This window comes from Gadus chalcogrammus, chromosome 5, assembly GCF_026213295.1.
Source record: "Gadus chalcogrammus isolate NIFS_2021 chromosome 5, NIFS_Gcha_1.0, whole genome shotgun sequence".
NCBI classification, from domain to species: Eukaryota; Metazoa; Chordata; class Actinopteri; order Gadiformes; family Gadidae; genus Gadus; species Gadus chalcogrammus.
The window spans coordinates 9,996,922-10,015,822 of NC_079416.1; the positions used below are offsets into that span (position 1 = coordinate 9,996,922).

Consider the following 18,901-nt stretch of genomic DNA (forward strand, 5'->3'; position numbering starts at 1 on the left):
AAGGACTGCATCTATATGGCGCTCTTCTAACCAGTGGTCCCTCAAAGTGCTTTATATTTGCCTAACATTCACCCATTCATGCACACATTCACAGCCAGGGTAAGGTATCTTGCTCGGGGTCACCTCGACACCCAGCTAGGAGGAGCCGGGCGATCCCCTAGCAACCTTCCGGTGACCAGCCAACACGCTGTACCCTCCTGAGCCACATGGGAATACTGCGTTGTTTAAATCCATCTGGCCCCAGTGGATCCTTCTATTTTTCTCTGCCCAAGACTGACGCATTCCCCCGCTGTGTCCCGTGTCGTCACCCAGGGGTGATCCCGGACTCCCAGAAGGCGGCGGCGGCGGCGGCGGTGGCGCGCTCCTTCTCCCTGAGCTGGAGGAACCAGGGTGACCAGGGGGCTCACGCGGGCCAGGAGCCCATGAGGATCCGCTCGGCCACCACGTCCGGAGCCCCCGGCGTGGAGAAGGCCCGCAACAACGTCCGGCAGAAGGCTTCTGGTGAGAGCTCCTCGAATGTGCTACGCACACACACAGAACATGGCAAACATTGTGGCTGCTGTCGCTGTCAAAGGATGTACACTGCCCCCTAGGTGCTGGACATGACCCCCCCCCCCCCCAAGGTGCGGCACACTACCCCCATGGTGATGCCCCCTACCCCCATGGTGATGCACACTACCCCCAATGGTGCTGCATACTACCCCCCCAGGGTCTTGCACACTACCCCCACGGTTCGCACACTATCCCCAAAAGTGCTGCACACTGTCCCCCAAGGTGCTGCACACTACCCCCCCAAGGTGCCGCACACTACCCCCCCAAGGTGCTGCACACTACCCCCCCAAGGTGCTGCACACTACCCCCCCAAGGTGCCGCACACTACCCCCCCAAGGTGCTGCACACTACCCCCCCAAGGTGCCGCACACTACCCCCCCAAGGTGCTGCACACTACCCCAAGGTGCTGCACACTGCCCCCCCAAGGTGCTGCACACTACCCCAAGGTGCCCGACAGTAGAAGATTTGACACATGTTCCGGACTAAGGAAGGTCTTATCTTTACTATACTTATCTGTACATTCAGCCAATCTGCCAGGTGTTCAGAACCCAAACATGTGAAATGATAAGCCTGATCTGTAAGCGTATGGGATCCCCCCCCCCCCCCCCCCCCCCCCCCGCCCACCCATCCCAGCGGCCTCGGCAGACCCTCGTATTGACTGCATATGAAAGGGCTCCAGACAGGTCATGTGTACGCAAGCCCAGGTGCCATTGAAAGAGCCCACGGCGGGGACAAAGGGGGCCAGCAGATGGCCCACATTGTTCCCTTCACATGTCACTGGACAATGTCAACATGTTTCGCTGTCAGCTCAAAGGCAGGCACCCAACGCAGGCGCGCCCACTCCATCTGGGACATGTCAGAGCGGGGCTTTAGACGCCCATTGTCATGGGGGAGCAGGGTTTCAGGGAAATGCCTCTTATCTGATCGGGAGGTGGCAGGCTGATTATGTACGTGGAAGCGAGCAGCAGTGTTGCAGAGGTAAACACAGGCCCAGAGGAAGATTTTCTTACACTGACTCAACGGTCGGGGTCGACCGTGCGCTGTAACGTGAGGCGTGATAGAGAACAGCGCTGTTGTTGTGGTATATTTGGTGTTGAAGTGAAGCTTTCCCTCTGCTTTACTTCCTGTGCTTCACTTCCTGTTCCCCCAGCCCAACCAAGCGCTCAAGTGAGCTTGGAGTAGGTTCTTCTTTTTCTTTCAATTCCAAACAAATTAACCCAGGTGTGTGGGTGCGTGGGCGGGCGGGCGGGCGCGCCTGTCGAGTGTTTGCTTACGTATACGCTCGCTGGTTTTTGTGCTTGTTATTGTCTCTGCTGCTTATCCAGTCTATCTGTGCGCGGGCGTCTTGCGTGCGAGGAACGGCGTTTCAGACATGAAACGCCGCTGCCGCCTCATATTCCATCTCTTTCTCTCCCGCCTAATTGAATTTCTCCCACATTGATCTTCAAACGGCCAGGCGCCCTGCCCTCGAGAGAAGAGCTGCACATCAATTGCACTGCGTTTTCTTTTTTTGGGGGGGGGGGGATAGTTTCATTAAGAGTGTAATTAATGCTCATTAATATGCATACGCGGGCACTATTGGCGGGAGGAGGCGGAGGCAATGTTATCTGGCCCTTCAGTGAAAGGCAGTAATTAAAGTGGCGCTAAGGCACAGAATGGAAACCTTTTGCTTTCATTGCTCACTTTGAGATTAGGCCTGAAGTGCCATTCAGACACAATGGCGCCGCCGCGGCACGGACCACCGTCAAAACTTGGTCGTTCTTAGGTATGCAAATGTATTTTGACATTTTGAGACGCCGGGGCCAAGAACACAAGATATTCAGGCACGTGCGCACATTACGCCTCGCCCGGGCACAGCCACTTGAACCCACGCGAGTGGTGCTATCGCAGCGAGGATCTCTCGCCACGGAGGTAACGCCACTGAATGGTGTGGGAATGCTAATACCTTTTTGAATGTGTTACCTGCACAATGGCCAGGTTTATTTTATTATGATTCCACCAATTCAGCAGTACTGTGGCGAGGCAAGCGCAGCTTCTGCTGTCTTTTGTCCTAAGCCTTAGAGAACTAATTAAACTAGTCTCCGAAAACAAAAGCAACGCTGGATATTAATTATGCTTTCTGAACAGGGTTGGTTCCTTTTCAATCATTAAAAAAACAATGTTTAAAAAAATGAACCAATAAATAAATTTAATGTTGCCCCATATCTGTCTTTGCCGCATTGCTTTGTGGAAGTGAAGAGCCCTCAAGTGACAAATTAAAACGAGTGTACGGTTCCACATGACGCTTTTATTGTCTTGATAGACACTGCTTGGATGATAATTTCCTGTTTCGGTGAATCCACTCTGACGTTGGTGATCACGCCCCACTCCGCTACCCGCACTGTAATTTAGAACCGGGGAAAAAACGGGTGTAATCGTGGTGTATTTATAAAAGCACCTTTTCCTGAAATAATGTGCAAGTCTGTCACTGAATCCTTCTATGCTTGATTATTCATCTTCTCTTCTCCTTTCCTCTCCTTCTCCCTTTCCTTATTTCCTCTTCCTTTCCTCCACGTTCCTCTGCTCTCCTCCTCCTCTTGTCGCCCCGTCCCTGCTGGAAGCTAAGAGAAGCCAGTCCATCAGCAACTGTGTCCATCTTTACGAGGCTTTGCCCACTGCTAAGAGTGTTCCTATGCTGCTCCACACTGTGAGCTCGCTCTTGCCCGGTATCTCCTCTGGTAACTCTGCTTCCCCTCACAGACTCTCAGGTAAGGTGTCTTCTGGGAGCTGTCTGTCTGTCTGCCTGTCTGTCTGTCTGTCTGTCTGTCCGTCTGTCCGTCTCCCCTTAAGTCTGTCTTCCCCTGCCTGATTTTCTTCTTTTATTCTATTTCTTGCTTTTTTAATCGTCTCTTTTTTTGACGTAGCACTGAGTGCAGACACCATAATGGAATCATAAATCAAATTTGGAACGAATTGGGAGTTGAGCATGCATTCCTTAAATGTGTTTCTCCTAGGTTACATGACATGTATTTCCATCACCTCTGCATGTTCCCATTCATAATTCACCTGTCATTTTTACGTAGTAATTTCCAATCATCCTACGCACTCCAACAAAGATACCGTTGAACATGTGAACATCTGTGTGTGTGTGTGTGTGTGTGTGTGTGTGTGTGTGTGTGTGTGTGTGTGTGTGTGTGTGTGTGTGTGTGTGTGTGTGTGTGTGTGTGTGTGTGTGTGTGTGTGTGTGTGTGTGTGTGTGTGTGTGTCTGTGTGTGCGATGCTCTCGTCCAATCAGACGTGGAGGAGGGCCAGCTGTCGGAGTGCGGGCTGGAGGAGGAGATGGGAGATGGCGACAGCCCCCTACCTCGTAGCAGCAGCACCTCTGACATCACCCAGCAGCTGGCCGACACCTTCCCCGGTAAGGGAGGCGCCTTAAGGGTCACTCAGAGGAGGAACCGTGCTACAGTGTCGGAGCCAGTCCCAAAAACAAATAGCTAACCAGATCCTCATAATATGCTGATACTAACACCAAATTGCTAACCGAATACTCAGCCATACTGACATACCCTTGTAAAAGTTGCTGTGACCCCATCACAAACAGCATTAGGGGATGTGAGATGACGTCACGTAGGGCGCTATCTTGTGAGCAGTAGTAGCTTTGTTCCTGAAACAGAGGAGGCTGCGGTTTGACTGGTTTATGGGTGTAATAAACCTTTATAACTGTAGGGACTTTTAAAGCTATAAGCGCTTTGACTGAAAGTTAAATCTATTAAAATGGACGTGGTCCTGAAACAGCAGCCTCTTCTATTGCAGGAACATAACAGTGTCCAACAGAGGTAGTGACCTCTGTTGGTCATTGTTATGTTCCTATGTTCCTGTTCACATCAGCCCACATGGCGTGTTCAACATAGCGTTACAACACGGTGTGACGTCAACTCCCCGTTCCCTATTGCAGTGTCCTAAGAGTTAATGGCTGTCCTTTTGTTTTGGTATTGGTGTTCGGTCACTCTACTTGCCTCTTCAGGTCACTCTGAATACCCTTTTTAAAATATGTTCTATATAAACTAAACAGTGAATGATATATCCTTCTGACTCAACGGCCCCTGTTCCTCCTCCAGGCCAGAAGAGGGAGCCCTCCCCAACCTCCATTGGCTCCGACAGCAGGACGTCAGAGTGCAGCAGGAGAGAGAGCAGCGAGCCTCCTGTGGTGAGACCAATAGTTCTGGCGAGGCCAGCGGTTTACAATAGACCACTCCAATTATCCCCTCAAGTCACACACGAATGGCAATCTGATTAATCAAATCATTTAGTACAGAGTGAGAGAGCCTCATTGAGTTAGTACGATATGTTGATAAAGTAAAAGGAAACCCTCCTGGCTATTTTCTTAGCCCTTCCGACTGAATCTGTAAGCACGACAGTGTGACCCGTTATTAGATAATAATATACTACGTGATTGGTGATGCGGGCGAGGTGAGGTGGTTGGGCCACCCCCACCCAGAGTGGATTATTCCGCTTACACCACAGTTACCAACAATAAGAAGATATCAGTTACTTTAATCTTTAACCCTAGTGTCTTGATATCAACTCAATATTGTCATTAAAATATAAATATTATTCCACAATGCTGTCAGTATATTGTTCTTGCATTGCTCAATTGCTCATTGAGCTAAATGTCTCCTTCGTGTCTTCATGTTGGATTTCTAGCGATCTGGAACCGTTTAAAGGCAGGGACGTGTGAATGTGTGTGTGACTTTAGAGACATTAACACTGGCCAGTCCAGGTACAGATGCGTAGTCTCACCTGTTGACTCTCCGTCCTACATGTTGTATCCACTGTGCCACGGTCCAGATCCTGATCCGGAGAAGCAGCAGTCCGGTGGAGCTCGACAGCACTTCCGAAGGACAGACCAATCACATACGGCCCCAGCTCCGAGAGAAAAGTCAGACGCCACACTACCATACGATATTTATTCCTGCAATGATCATTACACTATTTGACATTATTTCAAGTACTCCGACATCGTGGCGTCCTGTTAATCCCTCACACTGTTCGGCCACAAAGCGTCGGCCCCCTCTGGGCCCCCCCCCCCTTGCGGACCTCCTCCATGCCCACCGGGTTTGTCTCCCCTGCCCACCCAGGCGAGAGCATCAGCAGCGACACGTCCAACGGCTGCCCCGCGGACGCCGAGGCCGCCTGGCAGACGTGGCAGGCCTACGAGGAGGAGGCCGACAACCAGTCCACGCAGTCGGCCCACATGGACGTCACGGCGGACCCCCAGAACCAGAGGAACCTGCTTCTCAGCCAGGAGGCCCTGGCAGGTAACGGGGGTCGAGGGGTCGGCGCCGGGGGGGGCTCTCGGACTGCTCTTTGTGGGACTCTAGGCCTTGGAACAGTTGCTCTTTTATTAGTATTCTTTCAATGTTCCTTAATAAATGTATTAAAGGCTTTATCAAAACGGTGGCTTGCCCTAACTAATTTGGGTTCTCCTTCAGGGTTCATCTAGACTCTTATTTCCACCTCGTTATTAGCAGTAAAAATATTATAGCCCTGGGATTAGTTCTGAGGCAGATCCTAGAAAAGTTCATTAAATGGCTTTTAGTGGAAGCTCTTGGCCGAGGGCCAAAGTCAAACTCAGGCTAAAAATATGCAGTGAAAAAGGCAATTAGAGGGAATTGTGATGAGAAATGCTACAATTTCCCGCAACCATTCATTTCCCCTCCACCATTCCCTTTTTAAATAATAAATATCCAATCAGGCCGCTGAACAAATCACTTGGGCTGTTTTTAAAAGGCAATCGCTTGCATAAAAGCTCCTAGGCCGGCGCGGATTGAATTGCCCGAATTAATTACAGGTGTGGATGTACTGCCCCACTGGCCATAGGACTTCGGACCCCCACACACACCCTGACCTTTCCGCAGATTAGCTTTAGCTGTGGGCCCTGTTAATGTCCTCGTGGAGGTGGAACTCGAGCTGCATGGGAGTGTCGCAAAGCCTGCTCTCTCTTCACCTGTAGCCTTGACCGGGGGTCAAGCCCTCGGTCAGTCTGGATTAGCCATACGATCACCTGGCAGGTGTTAACTGCTTGAACACACACACACACACACACACACACACACACACACACACACACACACACACACACACACACACACACACACACACACACACACACACACACACACACACACACACACACACACACACACACCCTTAATTGGGAGGTTTACTTTGCTGTGATAGTCATGAATTTGCATCTCGACTCATTGTGTAAAACCAAGGAAGAGATGATCTCTCTACCCGAGCCCCTCCCCTCCACCCTACCCCCCCCCCCCCTCTCTCTCGCCCAACCTCCCTTGACGGATTAGATGTTCCCCGCCTCCCTTGTACACAGTGTATTGTCTGGGTCAAATCCAAGACTAATCATTACTGAACTCCTCACGCTCCCTCTGTCTCCCTCTACTCCCAACCCTCTCCCCTCCCCTCCCACCCTGTCCATTTGTTGTTGTTGTTGTTGTTTGTTTTAGGTTCTGATTGTCCCCTCCTCGCTCGCCCTGCGCCCCTCTCCCAGCACAACCTTTATCTCACTCACAACTATCATCATCCCAACCTCCACCACCACCACCACCATCAGCACCGGAACCAACACCCCAACCCTCCGTCCTCGCCGGCCCTGCTCGTGCACACCGAGTGTTCGCAGTACTGCCACCTGGAGAACTCTCTGAGTCAGTCTACTTTATATAGTCTACATATACCTCATGATCTGGACCACGCCCTGAGTCCAGTCTACTTTACATAGTCTATATATACCTCATGATCTGGACCAGGCCCTGAGTCCAGTCTACTTTATATAGTCTATATATACCTCATGATCTGGACCACACCCTGAGTCCAGTCTACTTTATATAGTCTACATATACCTCATGATCTGGACCACACCCTGAGTCGAGTCTACTTTACATAGTCTATGGGCGCATTCACACCAGGAAAGACCTTTTTAGTTTGCTCCCTTCGGTCCGGACCAAAATACAATGTTTATTTTTTGGTTTGGTGCGGTTCCTTTTGGCATTGCAATTTTCGCAACGGTCCCAGAATTTGACAACAAACCCACATGCGTGCAAAGATCGTTCAATCATTGGACAAAAAGGTCTGGGGTGGGGTAAAGCGTTGAATAAAAGAAAGGGGGGGGAAAGCGCCGGTGAAAGTAACCAATCATCCAGCGTGATATACATTGATCTGTGGACCGGTCAAACACCTTCTCCCTCATCCTAGTGCTGAATGTGTAAAATCCATCGGCATTTTTAGTGTTTTCCAGCATACCTTTTACGTGCATTTGTTGGACCGTCAGCTGAAAATGAGTCATGGCTCAACAAAGAGGAGACGGTATGTCTATTGGATATCAGACCCAAATATCCAATTGACGTTCCGTCTCCTCTGCTCCCGACGGTCCCGACAATGTGCTGCTAATCTGGGAGTTATAGTTAATCAAACAATGATTCCAATAATGCGTGCGGCTGAGTGGGTGCCTGTTACGTCGAAAGCGTCGCATGATTTTTAGAACTGGATCGGACCGAGGTGCGGTCGCTTTCACATCTCAAGCGAACCGCGCCAGGATTCGTCTGGAAGCGAACCAAGACCACCTCTCAGGCTGGGTCTCCGTCCGACTGCTTGGTCCGCACCATAGTTTGATGGTTTGTATTTCACACCAGCCCAAAAGGTCTGCACCAGCGATTTTTGTTTTTTTTCGTTCGAACCAAACAAGGCAGGTGTGAATACGCCCTTTATATCTACCTCATGATCTGGACCACGCCCTGAGTCCAGTCTACTTTACATAGTCTATATACACCTCATGATGGTGTACACACCCTGAGTCCAGTCTACTATACATAGTCTATATATACCTCATGATCTGGACCACACCCTGAGTCCAGTCTACTATACATAGTCTATATATACCTCATGATGGAGAACACACCCTGAGTCCAGTCTACTATACATAGTCTATATATACCTCATGATGGAGAACACACCCTGAGTCCAGTCTACTATACATAGTCTATATATACCTCATGGTCTGGACCACACCCTGAGTCCAGTCTACTATACATAGTCTATATATACCTCATGATGGGGACCACTGCTATATATTTACATAGATAGATAAGACACCGGATGAATAAGTCTACTTTACATAAGATCTAGACACCGGGTCACTCTACTTGTAACCCCAATGATTTATACACTCAATACATGTAAACAGGTATACTTAATGCAATTTATACAATTAACACATGTCCATCTACCTTTACAATCACAACCTGAAAAATATCCTACAAATATAAATCTACAAAATATCAATTCCTCATCATAAAATTTTAGACATAATCATATTCCTGCTACTGTCCACTCGGTGGCGCTGTCGGCTGTTAACCTCGTGTTGTCATCCTGTGTTCATCTTGATGTTACATGTGTTACATGTCACCTGAACCGTTTTCCATAAAGCTATGAGAAACATGGATGACTTAGTTGTGTCCCACCCTCCCATCCCACTCTGATCCCATTGAAATGTTGACAAATTGCTTGGATGCAATTGTGCAACAGGTTGTTTAATTTAGTATTTTATTTTATTTCAATGCATCACACACTTGAGGCCTCAACCTCAAGAACAATCGAAGAAGAAAATAAATACATGCTTACAGTAACCTGTCTAAACAATGGGGCTGTTGGGTGAGTAGGTTATAATCGGTTCATCTAGCTATACGTTTTATGGAAAGAGACACCCAATCGCACCAATCACAAACATGCTATCACAGTAACCAAATATAGCCTTCTTATTTTTCCTCTACCTAAGCAGTGATGTGCACCACTTGATTGCAATGAATGTAGCATTTTCAAACTCCCACTCAGGGCATTAATATTCTACGCATTGCCATAAGCCTCCTCAGTAATCAGTTCCTCCTGACTTCCTGTGCTGGGGCCGTGCAGACAGCAGCGAGTGCCTTGCGGACGACGTCAGCATCATCGCCGGCGGCAGCCTGACCGGTTGGCACGCCGACTCGGCCTTTGTGCTCTGGCGAAGGATTCTGGGTATCATGGGCGACGTGAACAACATCCGCTGTCCCAAGATACACGCCAAGGTCTTCTGCTACCTCTACGAGATCTGGCACAAGCTGGATAAGGTAACTTATCAATTACTCAACAATTTTGTAGACACGGAGCATCTGCCCTGTGTATTGTCCGGGCAGTTGCACATTTGGGCTGCGCGAGGTCGTTCGCAATGGGCCGCTGCTGACGTTTACGTCACACGGACCAAAGCCGAAATTCTGAATCTGAATGGCCCTTTGAGTCGCTGCATGGACATTTGTCTCCATGCTGTGGGTCAAAGTGCAAAGTGTTGCAGTGTGTTGATGGGCTGTAGCTGAGTGCACATGTGTCTCCTCAGATCAGGGACAACCTGGGCATCAGCGTGGACAACCAGTCCTCGCCCCCCCGGCCGCCCTTCATTCCCCCACTGAGGATGCTGGCCTCCTGGCTCTTCAGGGTAACCACACCTCCTTCACCCCAGACACGCACCCAGCAGTAAAATGTGCAGAAATGTATTTCATTCAAATTGCTATTGGTGGTGAATAAAGTGAAAAAACAATGGTGTTTTTTGAATAATGGAGATCTAAATCGCCTGGCATTTGCAAAAACTTCACATTTATATTTTACCTTGTGTTTCTATTACCTGTCGTAATATAAGGTTAATTACACCGAAGTGTTTGTAATTGACGCCAAATTAAACATTATTATTATTATTATTGTGGAAGATACCATAAAACTTAACATCCTTTTCATTTGGAGTGAGTTCAGAGACTGACATTTATGTTCAGTTCCTTCCCTGCAGCAGGATAGGGAAAAACAAGATTAAAGACACATACACAAAGCATGGATCACCCCTAGATGCTCATGCTAGTATCTCTCTTTCTCTCTCTCTCTCTGTGTCTCTGTCTGTGTTTCTCTGTCTCTCTCTGTCTCTCTGTCTCTGTATCGCTGTCTCTGTGTGTGTGTGCGTGTGTGTGTGTGACGTGTCCTTGGCAGGCCACCACGTTGCCAGCAGAGTACAAAGCAGGCAAGCTCCAGGCCTACAAGCTCATCTGTGAGATGATGACCAAGCATCAGGACGTCCTCCCCAACAGCGACTTCCTGGTTCACCTCTACCACGTGATGCACCGGGGCTTCACCAGCGACGACCAGGTACGGCCAGCAGGGGTCGCCAGATTTTCAGTCTTTCTGCCATTGTATTTTTATTCCGTTCTTTGTCTGTGTTCCTCATCACCCGCAGTAGATGGCGCAACAGCCCAAGCTACCTGACATGCAAGGCATTCAGCCCCCGTTTTTAGATAGTTCTGCAGCATAGTAGAAATGCCTGATTTGATCTCGGCCGCTATAGAGAGATGCTGCCACTATACCTGGCCACTTCCCCCTTCCCACTGCTGGGGTCAGTTGAACCCAAACCCCACGGCCCCACCCTGTTATATCTTCCCTCCGTTCACCACCTAGTCGGGGTCATCTTGAGGACAGATGCGGACAATGGGAAGAGTGGGGGGGGGCGGGGGTCAAAGGGGTTTCCCCGTCAGCTGGTTAATGCTGTACACTCGCCGTGACTGACTGACTGACTGACTGACTGACTGACTGGCGAGCAGTCCTGTTTTGTGTTGTCTTGGCCCCACGGCGGTTCCTCTCCTTCCCTCCCGGGCTGAAGCCACACCCTGGGTCTCTGTTTAAACCTGGCCCGGCTCCATCCCTACCAGCCCAGGGCCTGGCGGGAGGCGATTGAGCCCCCCAAAACAAAGGGTGATGGGGATAAAAGCGTGGGGTGGGGTGGGTTGGGGGGTCTGGGGGGGATGCGGAAGGGTGTCTGTGATTAAATTCCTTTGTTTTGGATCTGCGTATCTGTGTGTGTGTGCGTGTGTGTGTGTGTGTGTGTGTATGCGTGTGTTTTGCGCGGTCACCCCTCGCGGCCCGGGTTTCCATTGCGTCTTGGCGGCGCGACAAGCTTATTAGAATGTTTTCCGTGTCGTTAAATAATGTTTGGAGCCCCCGCCGCGTATACGTGATTAATTAAGGATTGATGTCTGTCGCGCTCCGTCAGGCGCACACGTTGGGCCAGGGGCCCCCGAGTGGCCCTTTGTGTGTGTGTGTGTGTGTGTGTGTGTGTGTGTGTGTGTGTGTGTGTGTGTGTGTGTGTGTGTGTGTGTGTGTGTGTGTGTGTGTGTGTGTGTGTGTGTGTGTGAAGGAGCGGAGGCGGGTAGGTATTATTTTTTGGGGCGGTGGGCGGCTGAGCAGGAGGGTTGGGGAACGCAGTATAGAGTGGAGCAATGATTGTGTGGGTCGTGGGGGGTTGGGGAGGGACACACACACACACACACACACACACACACACTGAGGGACAAGGCAGCATTCTCCAGCTTTTGTTGTGGCTCTGGATAATGCAAGGGGGGGCCCGGTGCAGGGCTGGCCACCGAAGCGTGCTCAAATTGGCCGGAGAAAAGGGTCCTCACGCAGCACAATGGAGGACAGCCGCACGCCTGCTTAACATAAGAAAGTGCCTCTTACTCACCCCCCCATCCTCCCCCTCCACCCCCTTCCTCTCTGCCCCCCCCCCCCCCTTCTTCCTCCCTCCCTCCTCCTCTTTCTTCTTTCCTGCCACACACACATGCACACACTCCCAAAACACGTCCATTTTCCAGTCCATCAGACTCTCTCTTTCTACTCCATCCCACCACTTTCCTCTCCTCCTCTATTTTCCTCTTTAGCTGCCGGCCACTAGGGAACGACGCCCACCTTATGCTTGAATTGGATGATTGGATGATTGTAAGATGCTTAATAAGATAATAACAATAATGGCACCATGAATAACTCTTTTACATATTTCATTCATCCTTTTTGCTACTGTACAGACGGAACTGCCGTATCACGTTTAGTTTTTCATTTCTATATCTATATTTTTTTTTTATCCCTCTGTCCGTCCGTCGTTACTAAGGTTACCCTCTGGCGATGCGCACTGCCGGCCACAATGGAGGGACTCCCCCCCCGCCCCCCCCTCCCCCCCCCCCCCCATGCAGGCACACGTGAGCGCGCTCACAGGGTAGACAGCAGTCACCCTGGAGGGGCTGCAAACCGACAGAGTGCCAAGGTCAGGGCTGTTGACCCGGCTGTCCGCCCGCGCCTCTGGCCACCGCAAGCTCCGCTAGGCCGCGGCACAATGGCAGTAACCTATCTAATGGGACTGACTAGCCTTGTCGCTTGCCAGCAACACAGTATGTGGGCCACCAACCTACCCCGACTCGATTTTGAAACAACAATGGAAGGAAAACAGCAATTTACACAATACCTTGAGCCTTTTGCAGTTCTATAGGCGGAGGCATGATTATTTGCCAATGAATGTAGCGTCAAAGACGCGGGTGTATGTAAACCTAATGCCATATCTGCAAATAAACAACATGCAAGCAATCAGGTACTGCTTTGTATGAACTTGATACTGCCTTCCTTGTGCATTCGAGGAATTTCCAAACATCGCCTGAAAAATCGTGTGTGTGTGTGTGTGTGTGTGTGTGTGTGTGTGTGTGTGTGTGTGTGTGTGTGTGTGTGTGTGTGTGTGTGTGTGTGTGTGTGTGTGTGTGTGTGTGTGTGTGTGTGTGTGTGTGTGTGTGAAGAAGGAAAAATAAACTGCTACCTTTCCTTAAGAAAGGAACCATTTTCGACTCTTTGATTGCAGTCAGATTGCAGTGATTACATTTTGCCAAGTGGATACCCTTGGTTAAACCCAGAGTGGTTAAATACATGTCTCAAAAAGCTGCTCTCCTGGCTCCACACTAAACATACCCCCTTTTCCAATGGAGTACATTATTGAACAGGTGGGAACAGTAGCACCTTTGTCCACCTCCTCCTCCTTGCCATTAAGCTTAGGGTTGGTGCGGTTCAGCATGGACTTGGTTTTGGCACTATCCATTTTTAAAACCATTAAAACCTCTCCTCGAAACATTGTGGTTTAGGGTTGAACTGTCAAAAAGAGCTACCTGTATAATTAAGTGACCGCACATCTCAAAACCTCTGTTTCCTATTTGTTATGAGCTGCTTTGCTCTCTTCTGCCACAGGGTGGTAACAATCGTCTGCAAATCGCTATTTTCCTCCATTCTTGGTTCATGCATAATAAACCCATTAACACATCCAGGATAAGGCTACTTGGAGCCTGGTTTACTCGCGATACATTATGACCTTGATAAGCTCGCTATTCATAACTTTGTCTAAGAAGGCTAGGCAAGGCCATGAAGCCGAAAGGAATTATGAAATCAGCATTTTATCTGTCTATCGGTTGCTTCAAACAGCGTAATAACAAGCTGTTTCACCGAGAGATGGAGCCACGTTGCCAGCCAGCTCGGGAAGCAACAACATCATATTTCATGTTTTGCCAATATAGTTTTTGCTCATTTTACCTAACTCATTCACACATCTTCCCTGCTTCTTCCCTGCTTCTTACCCGCTTCATAAAGTGTGCGGGCGGGTAGGTAGACAGACAGGTAAGCTAGGTAATCATTTAGGGCCTTATTACAGGTCTGCGACAGCCACAGATGGCAGATCATTGAACCAGGGCATTTGATTTATTGATCGGTGTCATAAACAAGAAAAATCCTCCTGAAATGTCAAAAATGCTTCCAAAGTAAATTGCCTACCCCAAATTCAAAGTCAACAAATGAATGTATGCTGAAGGTCATTAGTCAAAATGCCTTTTATTTCTGACAAAAAATGTAAAAAAGCATTTTAGGTGCATCCTCTGTTTTTAAACTAGCTCCCTCATGAGGGTAGCACCTACTGCCATTTGAGCGCTGTCACTATCATTGGCTCGGGCCTCATGCTCACGCAAAGCTCACTGATTGGCTGACGTCAGATCAACTCCTCTAGCCTGTCAGCAGCAGATGGTAGGCCCGACCCCTGATCAATGGCAGTTGGAGAAATTGTGTGAAAAAAATAAAACGAGTAGATGCATGATTTGAGACGGTATTGACATGGACACCGTGGTAATTGTATACAACAGTTAGAGAAATTGCCCAACCCCTTCCCTTGACTTCCACTCCTGGGTTGATGATTAAACGTCTCCTCGCATAACTGTACAGGTGCACCGCGGAAACCCCCAAACCTTCTCTGATAAAAGGTCCGTAATCCCCAAGGGAACCAGGAATTGAGCCCGGTGTGCCACAATGCGAGGGCCACCGTTGAGGGGCCCGGAAACATGTGTACACTTTATGGACCAGAGTGAACCTTGGGACCCCCAGGGTGTGTGTGTGTGTGTGTGTGTGTGTGTGTGTGTGTGTGTGTGTGTGTGTGTGTGTGTGTGTGTGTGTGTGTGTGTGTGTGTGTGTGTGTGTGTGTGTGCGTGTGCGCCAAATGAAAAGGTCAGGGGCGGCCCTTTCAGAGGCGCGTTAATGCACCTTTTGTTAAGGAGGTGACTGTTCCTACTGCCAACACAAGACCACACGGCGGGGCCCAAATTCCCACTTTTACGAACACAGACAAACACACAAACGCACACAACCCTCCTACTCACGCACCTTACAGACATTGTCCCTTGCCACTTTCGTAGGCAATTGGAAACACTTTGTACTCTGCGTCGCCGGCTTCCTCGAAAACGCTCATTTCAGGCAATCAGGCGACCAGTTTGTTGCATGTTAATTACCTCCAACTGCTCGCCGCAATATGCCTCGGAGGTTAATTACCAGAGAAACGAGGGCGAAATGGGCCCGCGAGCCCACCACTCGTACTCTTTCTCCCTCCTCTCCCTCTCTCCCTCGTCTCTCTCCCTCCTCTCTCTCCCTCCTATCCCTCCTCTCTCTCCCTCATCTCTCTCTCTCTCTCTCTCCCTTTCTCCCCCTCCCTCTCTGACAATGTTTGCCGTGTGTCAGGGCGCTCGGTGTTTTGACTCCCTACTTATGGCCCCCGTGTGTTTACTCTGCTCCTCCTTTGTTCTGGGGCGCTCGGTGTTTACCAAGGCTTCATTTGAGGTGATAAATGCCACAGGTTAGGGAGAGGGGAGGGGGGGGGGTGGTGTTGCGGGGAGGGAGGGAGGGAGCGAGGGGGGTGTACAGTACTGTGGCGGGCACAAGCGTGTCTGCTGTTTGCTAAGGTGCCCCCCCCCCCCCCCGGGCGCCCTGCGCGAGGCGCGGTGGAGGGGGATGTTTGAACTGTGCGATTTACACGCGTTTATGGCCCTGGAAGGAGGCAGGTGTTTCAGGCGCAGCCAGGGCGGGCCTTTGGTACACAAAAGCATGCACACGCACGTCCCCCTGATATGAGGGCCGCTGCCCTGCCTCAGGTCCTGGTTCCTCTGGGGCGTTCTCACACCGTCCCACCGCTCTCATATGTTCCCCAGGGCTCCGAGATCAACCGCACGTTAAATTTTCTTGGTTTGTTGTTCCTCCTTTTTAATGTTTTTTCGAAAAGGGGGAAAAAATGCAACGCAGGGTCAGTGGGGAAAGCGCTTGTGGTGTGTGTGTGTGGGGGGGGGGGGGGGGGGGGGGGTTGCGTGTCCACATACGTTGAAGTGAGGCAGTGTTTGTACAGCGCGATACCTCTGCAGTACAGCATATGTCAGAAGTGGGGGAGAAAAAGAACCCATCTGCCACTAAAGCCGTCTGTATCTCGACAGGACAATGCCCTCTACCTGGCTTTAATTACAGGTGTGTGTGTTTGTGTTTGTGGGTGTGTGTGTGTGTGTGTCTCAAAAGGTCGGTCTTCTTTGCACCCATCCTTTGTAGTGGACAATACCTCTGCTGCATCTCTCTCGCTCTCCCTTTGTCGCTCTCATTCTGACGGCTTTCCCCTTTCTTTCAGGGAAAAATGGACTGTTAAATGCCTTTACTCTGCGAGCACGTTCAAAAGAGGATGTATTTAATTCTGTGGGGGGCTGCAATGATGTCGATGGCTTTGCTGCTTTTTTTTCCGATGGCAGTATATAACTCATTGTTCTTACTCAACTGGAAACCTAAAGTGGTGGTCCTAGTCTCATGTGCTACCACATAAAACAAGACCACGTAGTCCTGTTCTTATTCAGAGAATCACCTTCTGTTGGGATCCAATGTTTTTCTTACAGAGCTTATTGTATGTATGTGTGTGTGTAAAATGAGTGTGTGTGTGTGTGACTTTGACCTGCAGGACATCCTCAACACCATGATCCGGTCCTGCTCCCCGCGGTTCTTCTTCCTGGGCCTCCCCGGCTTTTCCATGTTGGTGGGAGACTTCATCACAGCAGCCGCAAGGGTCCTGAACACTGACTCACCTGAGGTATACTGACGCAACTGGGATGTCATGACACTCACCTGGGATACACTGACACTCACCTGAGATATGCTGACGCTCAGTTGAGGTTTACTGACTCAGTTGAGGTATACTGACTCCCACCTGAGATATACTGACTCTCCCATGAGGTCTATTGACTCTCCCCTGAGGTATGCTAACTCTTACCTGAGGTATACTGAATCTCACCTAAGGGCTACTAACACACTTGAGGTTTGCTTTCTCACTCTCCACTGTGGACTCGTATGACCTATTGTATGTAGGTCATACGACCTACATACAATAGGTATGTATCGTATCTCCACATGTGGGGCGTTGAGAAAGGGATCATGGCTCATCTATGGTGTGCTCTATAGCACCCTGCTCCTGCTGTCCACTTCCTTGGTACTAATGCTCTATGCTTTGCAAATGTACACACATTAACCCTGCCTAACCTTCGGCAAGGGCAAAGAGGTAGAACCTTTTGGTGTATTCCATGTTCACAGAGATCCATTCAAAACAACACTCGGGAGTCCCATCATTTCACTTTAACATCCAACCTATTTTATTAGAGAATTACAAGTAAACAATAAATGTGTAACAAAATAAACCCATCCATGTTCCCTACGGATGGATAATTCCCCCCCCCCCCCCTCCCTCCCCATGCCCGGTGAGCTCCTGTTATTTATGCTGCGTGTTCCAGGAACCGGGCTGCTGTTAGTTTAGGGCAGCATTAGTCCGTTAATGATGATGTTGTTGTTGTTTTCCGCGCTCGCCTGCCAGGCTCCCCGAGCCGAGGCTCAGATGCTGCTGGGCTCTCTGGTCTGCTTCCCCAACCTCTACCGGGGGATTCCACTGCTGCAGACCGAGCACGTCGCCGCGGGCCACGAGGACATCAAGGTGACGCGCGCCCCCGCCACCTTCCACCGCCGCACGCCGGCCAGACGCACCGTACGCGGCCTGGCTCCTATGTGGTCGCTGTTGTTTCAAACAAACGAAATTCTAGTCGATGGTGGACACGAGTCAATATCCATTAGTGCAGTTAAAAAAAAAAAAAAGATGGTGAATTAAAGGGGGGGAAAACATAAACGGAGGTATAATTAATATTCTAAAATACATGTTGTTCAATGTGCCAAACAATTTACTCCAAATACTACCAGCTGCCCTAGATCAGGATATTACAGGATTCTACACGAAGGGGAAGTTGATTAAGGCCCAATCCCATTTCTACCCCTTCCCCTTCCCCCTCCCCCCTCCCCCCTCCCCCCTTCCCCCTTCAAAACAAGGGGGGAGGGGTAAGGTGTAGAAATGGGATTGGGCCTAAATGTGTGCGTCGCTTTCTCTCTCTCCAGGACTACCTGGTGAACATCCTGCTGAAGGAGGCCCGCACCGAGCCCTCGGAAGGAGCCAGGTACGAGGCGCTGCGTCCCCTCCCCCCGCTCTCCATCTGAGGGTTGTGGTCTGCTTGTCCTGTCAGGTGTAATGACCTGCGGTGTCCTCCCCATCCCCCACCAGGTGCATAGCGGTGTGCAGCCTGGGCCTGTGGGTGTGTGAGGAGCTGATGCAGAAGAACATCCACCATCACGTGAAGGACGCCATCAACGTGTTGGGGGTGACACTGAAGGTCAGCTCTGCGGCCCGGGCACATGCCACTTCTAACTAGATCCAGCCCCCCCCCCCCACCCACCCACAGCCACCACCTTCCCCCACTCGTTGAGATTGCATTGTAGTTTGTTGTATGTCAATTAATACAATTTATTCTTTATTGAAGTTAGGTTTCTCCTTCCTCCTCGTTGTTGTTATTGATCACGTGCAAGTCCCATGATCTGAAACCTCAAGACGGCATAAAGCCGCCAAAGCAATCAGAGCACATGACAACAACGTATAAAGCAGCAATCAGAGCACATGACAACAACGTATAAAGCAGCAATCAGAGCACATGACAACAACGTATAAAGAAGCAATCAGAGCACATGACAACAACGTATAAAGCAGCAATCAGAGCACATGACACCAACGTATGAAGCAGCAATCAGAGCACATGACAACAACGTATAAAGA

General features: G+C 49.9%; 1 protein-coding gene across 2 annotated transcripts in view; it reads left to right on the forward strand.

Annotated features, from left to right (window-relative positions):
* The window catches only part of ralgapa2 (Ral GTPase activating protein catalytic subunit alpha 2), a 75,367-nt gene that overhangs the window by 34,473 nt on the left and 21,993 nt on the right, over positions 1 to 18,901 (forward strand). The window contains exons 16-28 of one of the 2 annotated variants that reach the window (XM_056591253.1): positions 313 to 501; positions 3,827 to 3,949; positions 4,650 to 4,738; positions 5,380 to 5,470; positions 5,670 to 5,849; positions 7,056 to 7,253; positions 9,514 to 9,707; positions 9,971 to 10,069; positions 10,609 to 10,764; positions 16,721 to 16,849; positions 17,624 to 17,740; positions 18,193 to 18,251; positions 18,356 to 18,464. In XM_056591253.1, coding sequence (XP_056447228.1) covers positions 313 to 501; positions 3,827 to 3,949; positions 4,650 to 4,738; positions 5,380 to 5,470; positions 5,670 to 5,849; positions 7,056 to 7,253; positions 9,514 to 9,707; positions 9,971 to 10,069; positions 10,609 to 10,764; positions 16,721 to 16,849; positions 17,624 to 17,740; positions 18,193 to 18,251; positions 18,356 to 18,464 — 1,733 coding nt within the window. The remainder of the gene's footprint in view (positions 1 to 312; positions 502 to 3,826; positions 3,950 to 4,649; positions 4,739 to 5,379; positions 5,471 to 5,669; positions 5,850 to 7,055; positions 7,254 to 9,513; positions 9,708 to 9,970; positions 10,070 to 10,608; positions 10,765 to 16,720; positions 16,850 to 17,623; positions 17,741 to 18,192; positions 18,252 to 18,355; positions 18,465 to 18,901) is intronic. The other variant, XM_056591254.1, reaches the window with a different exon arrangement.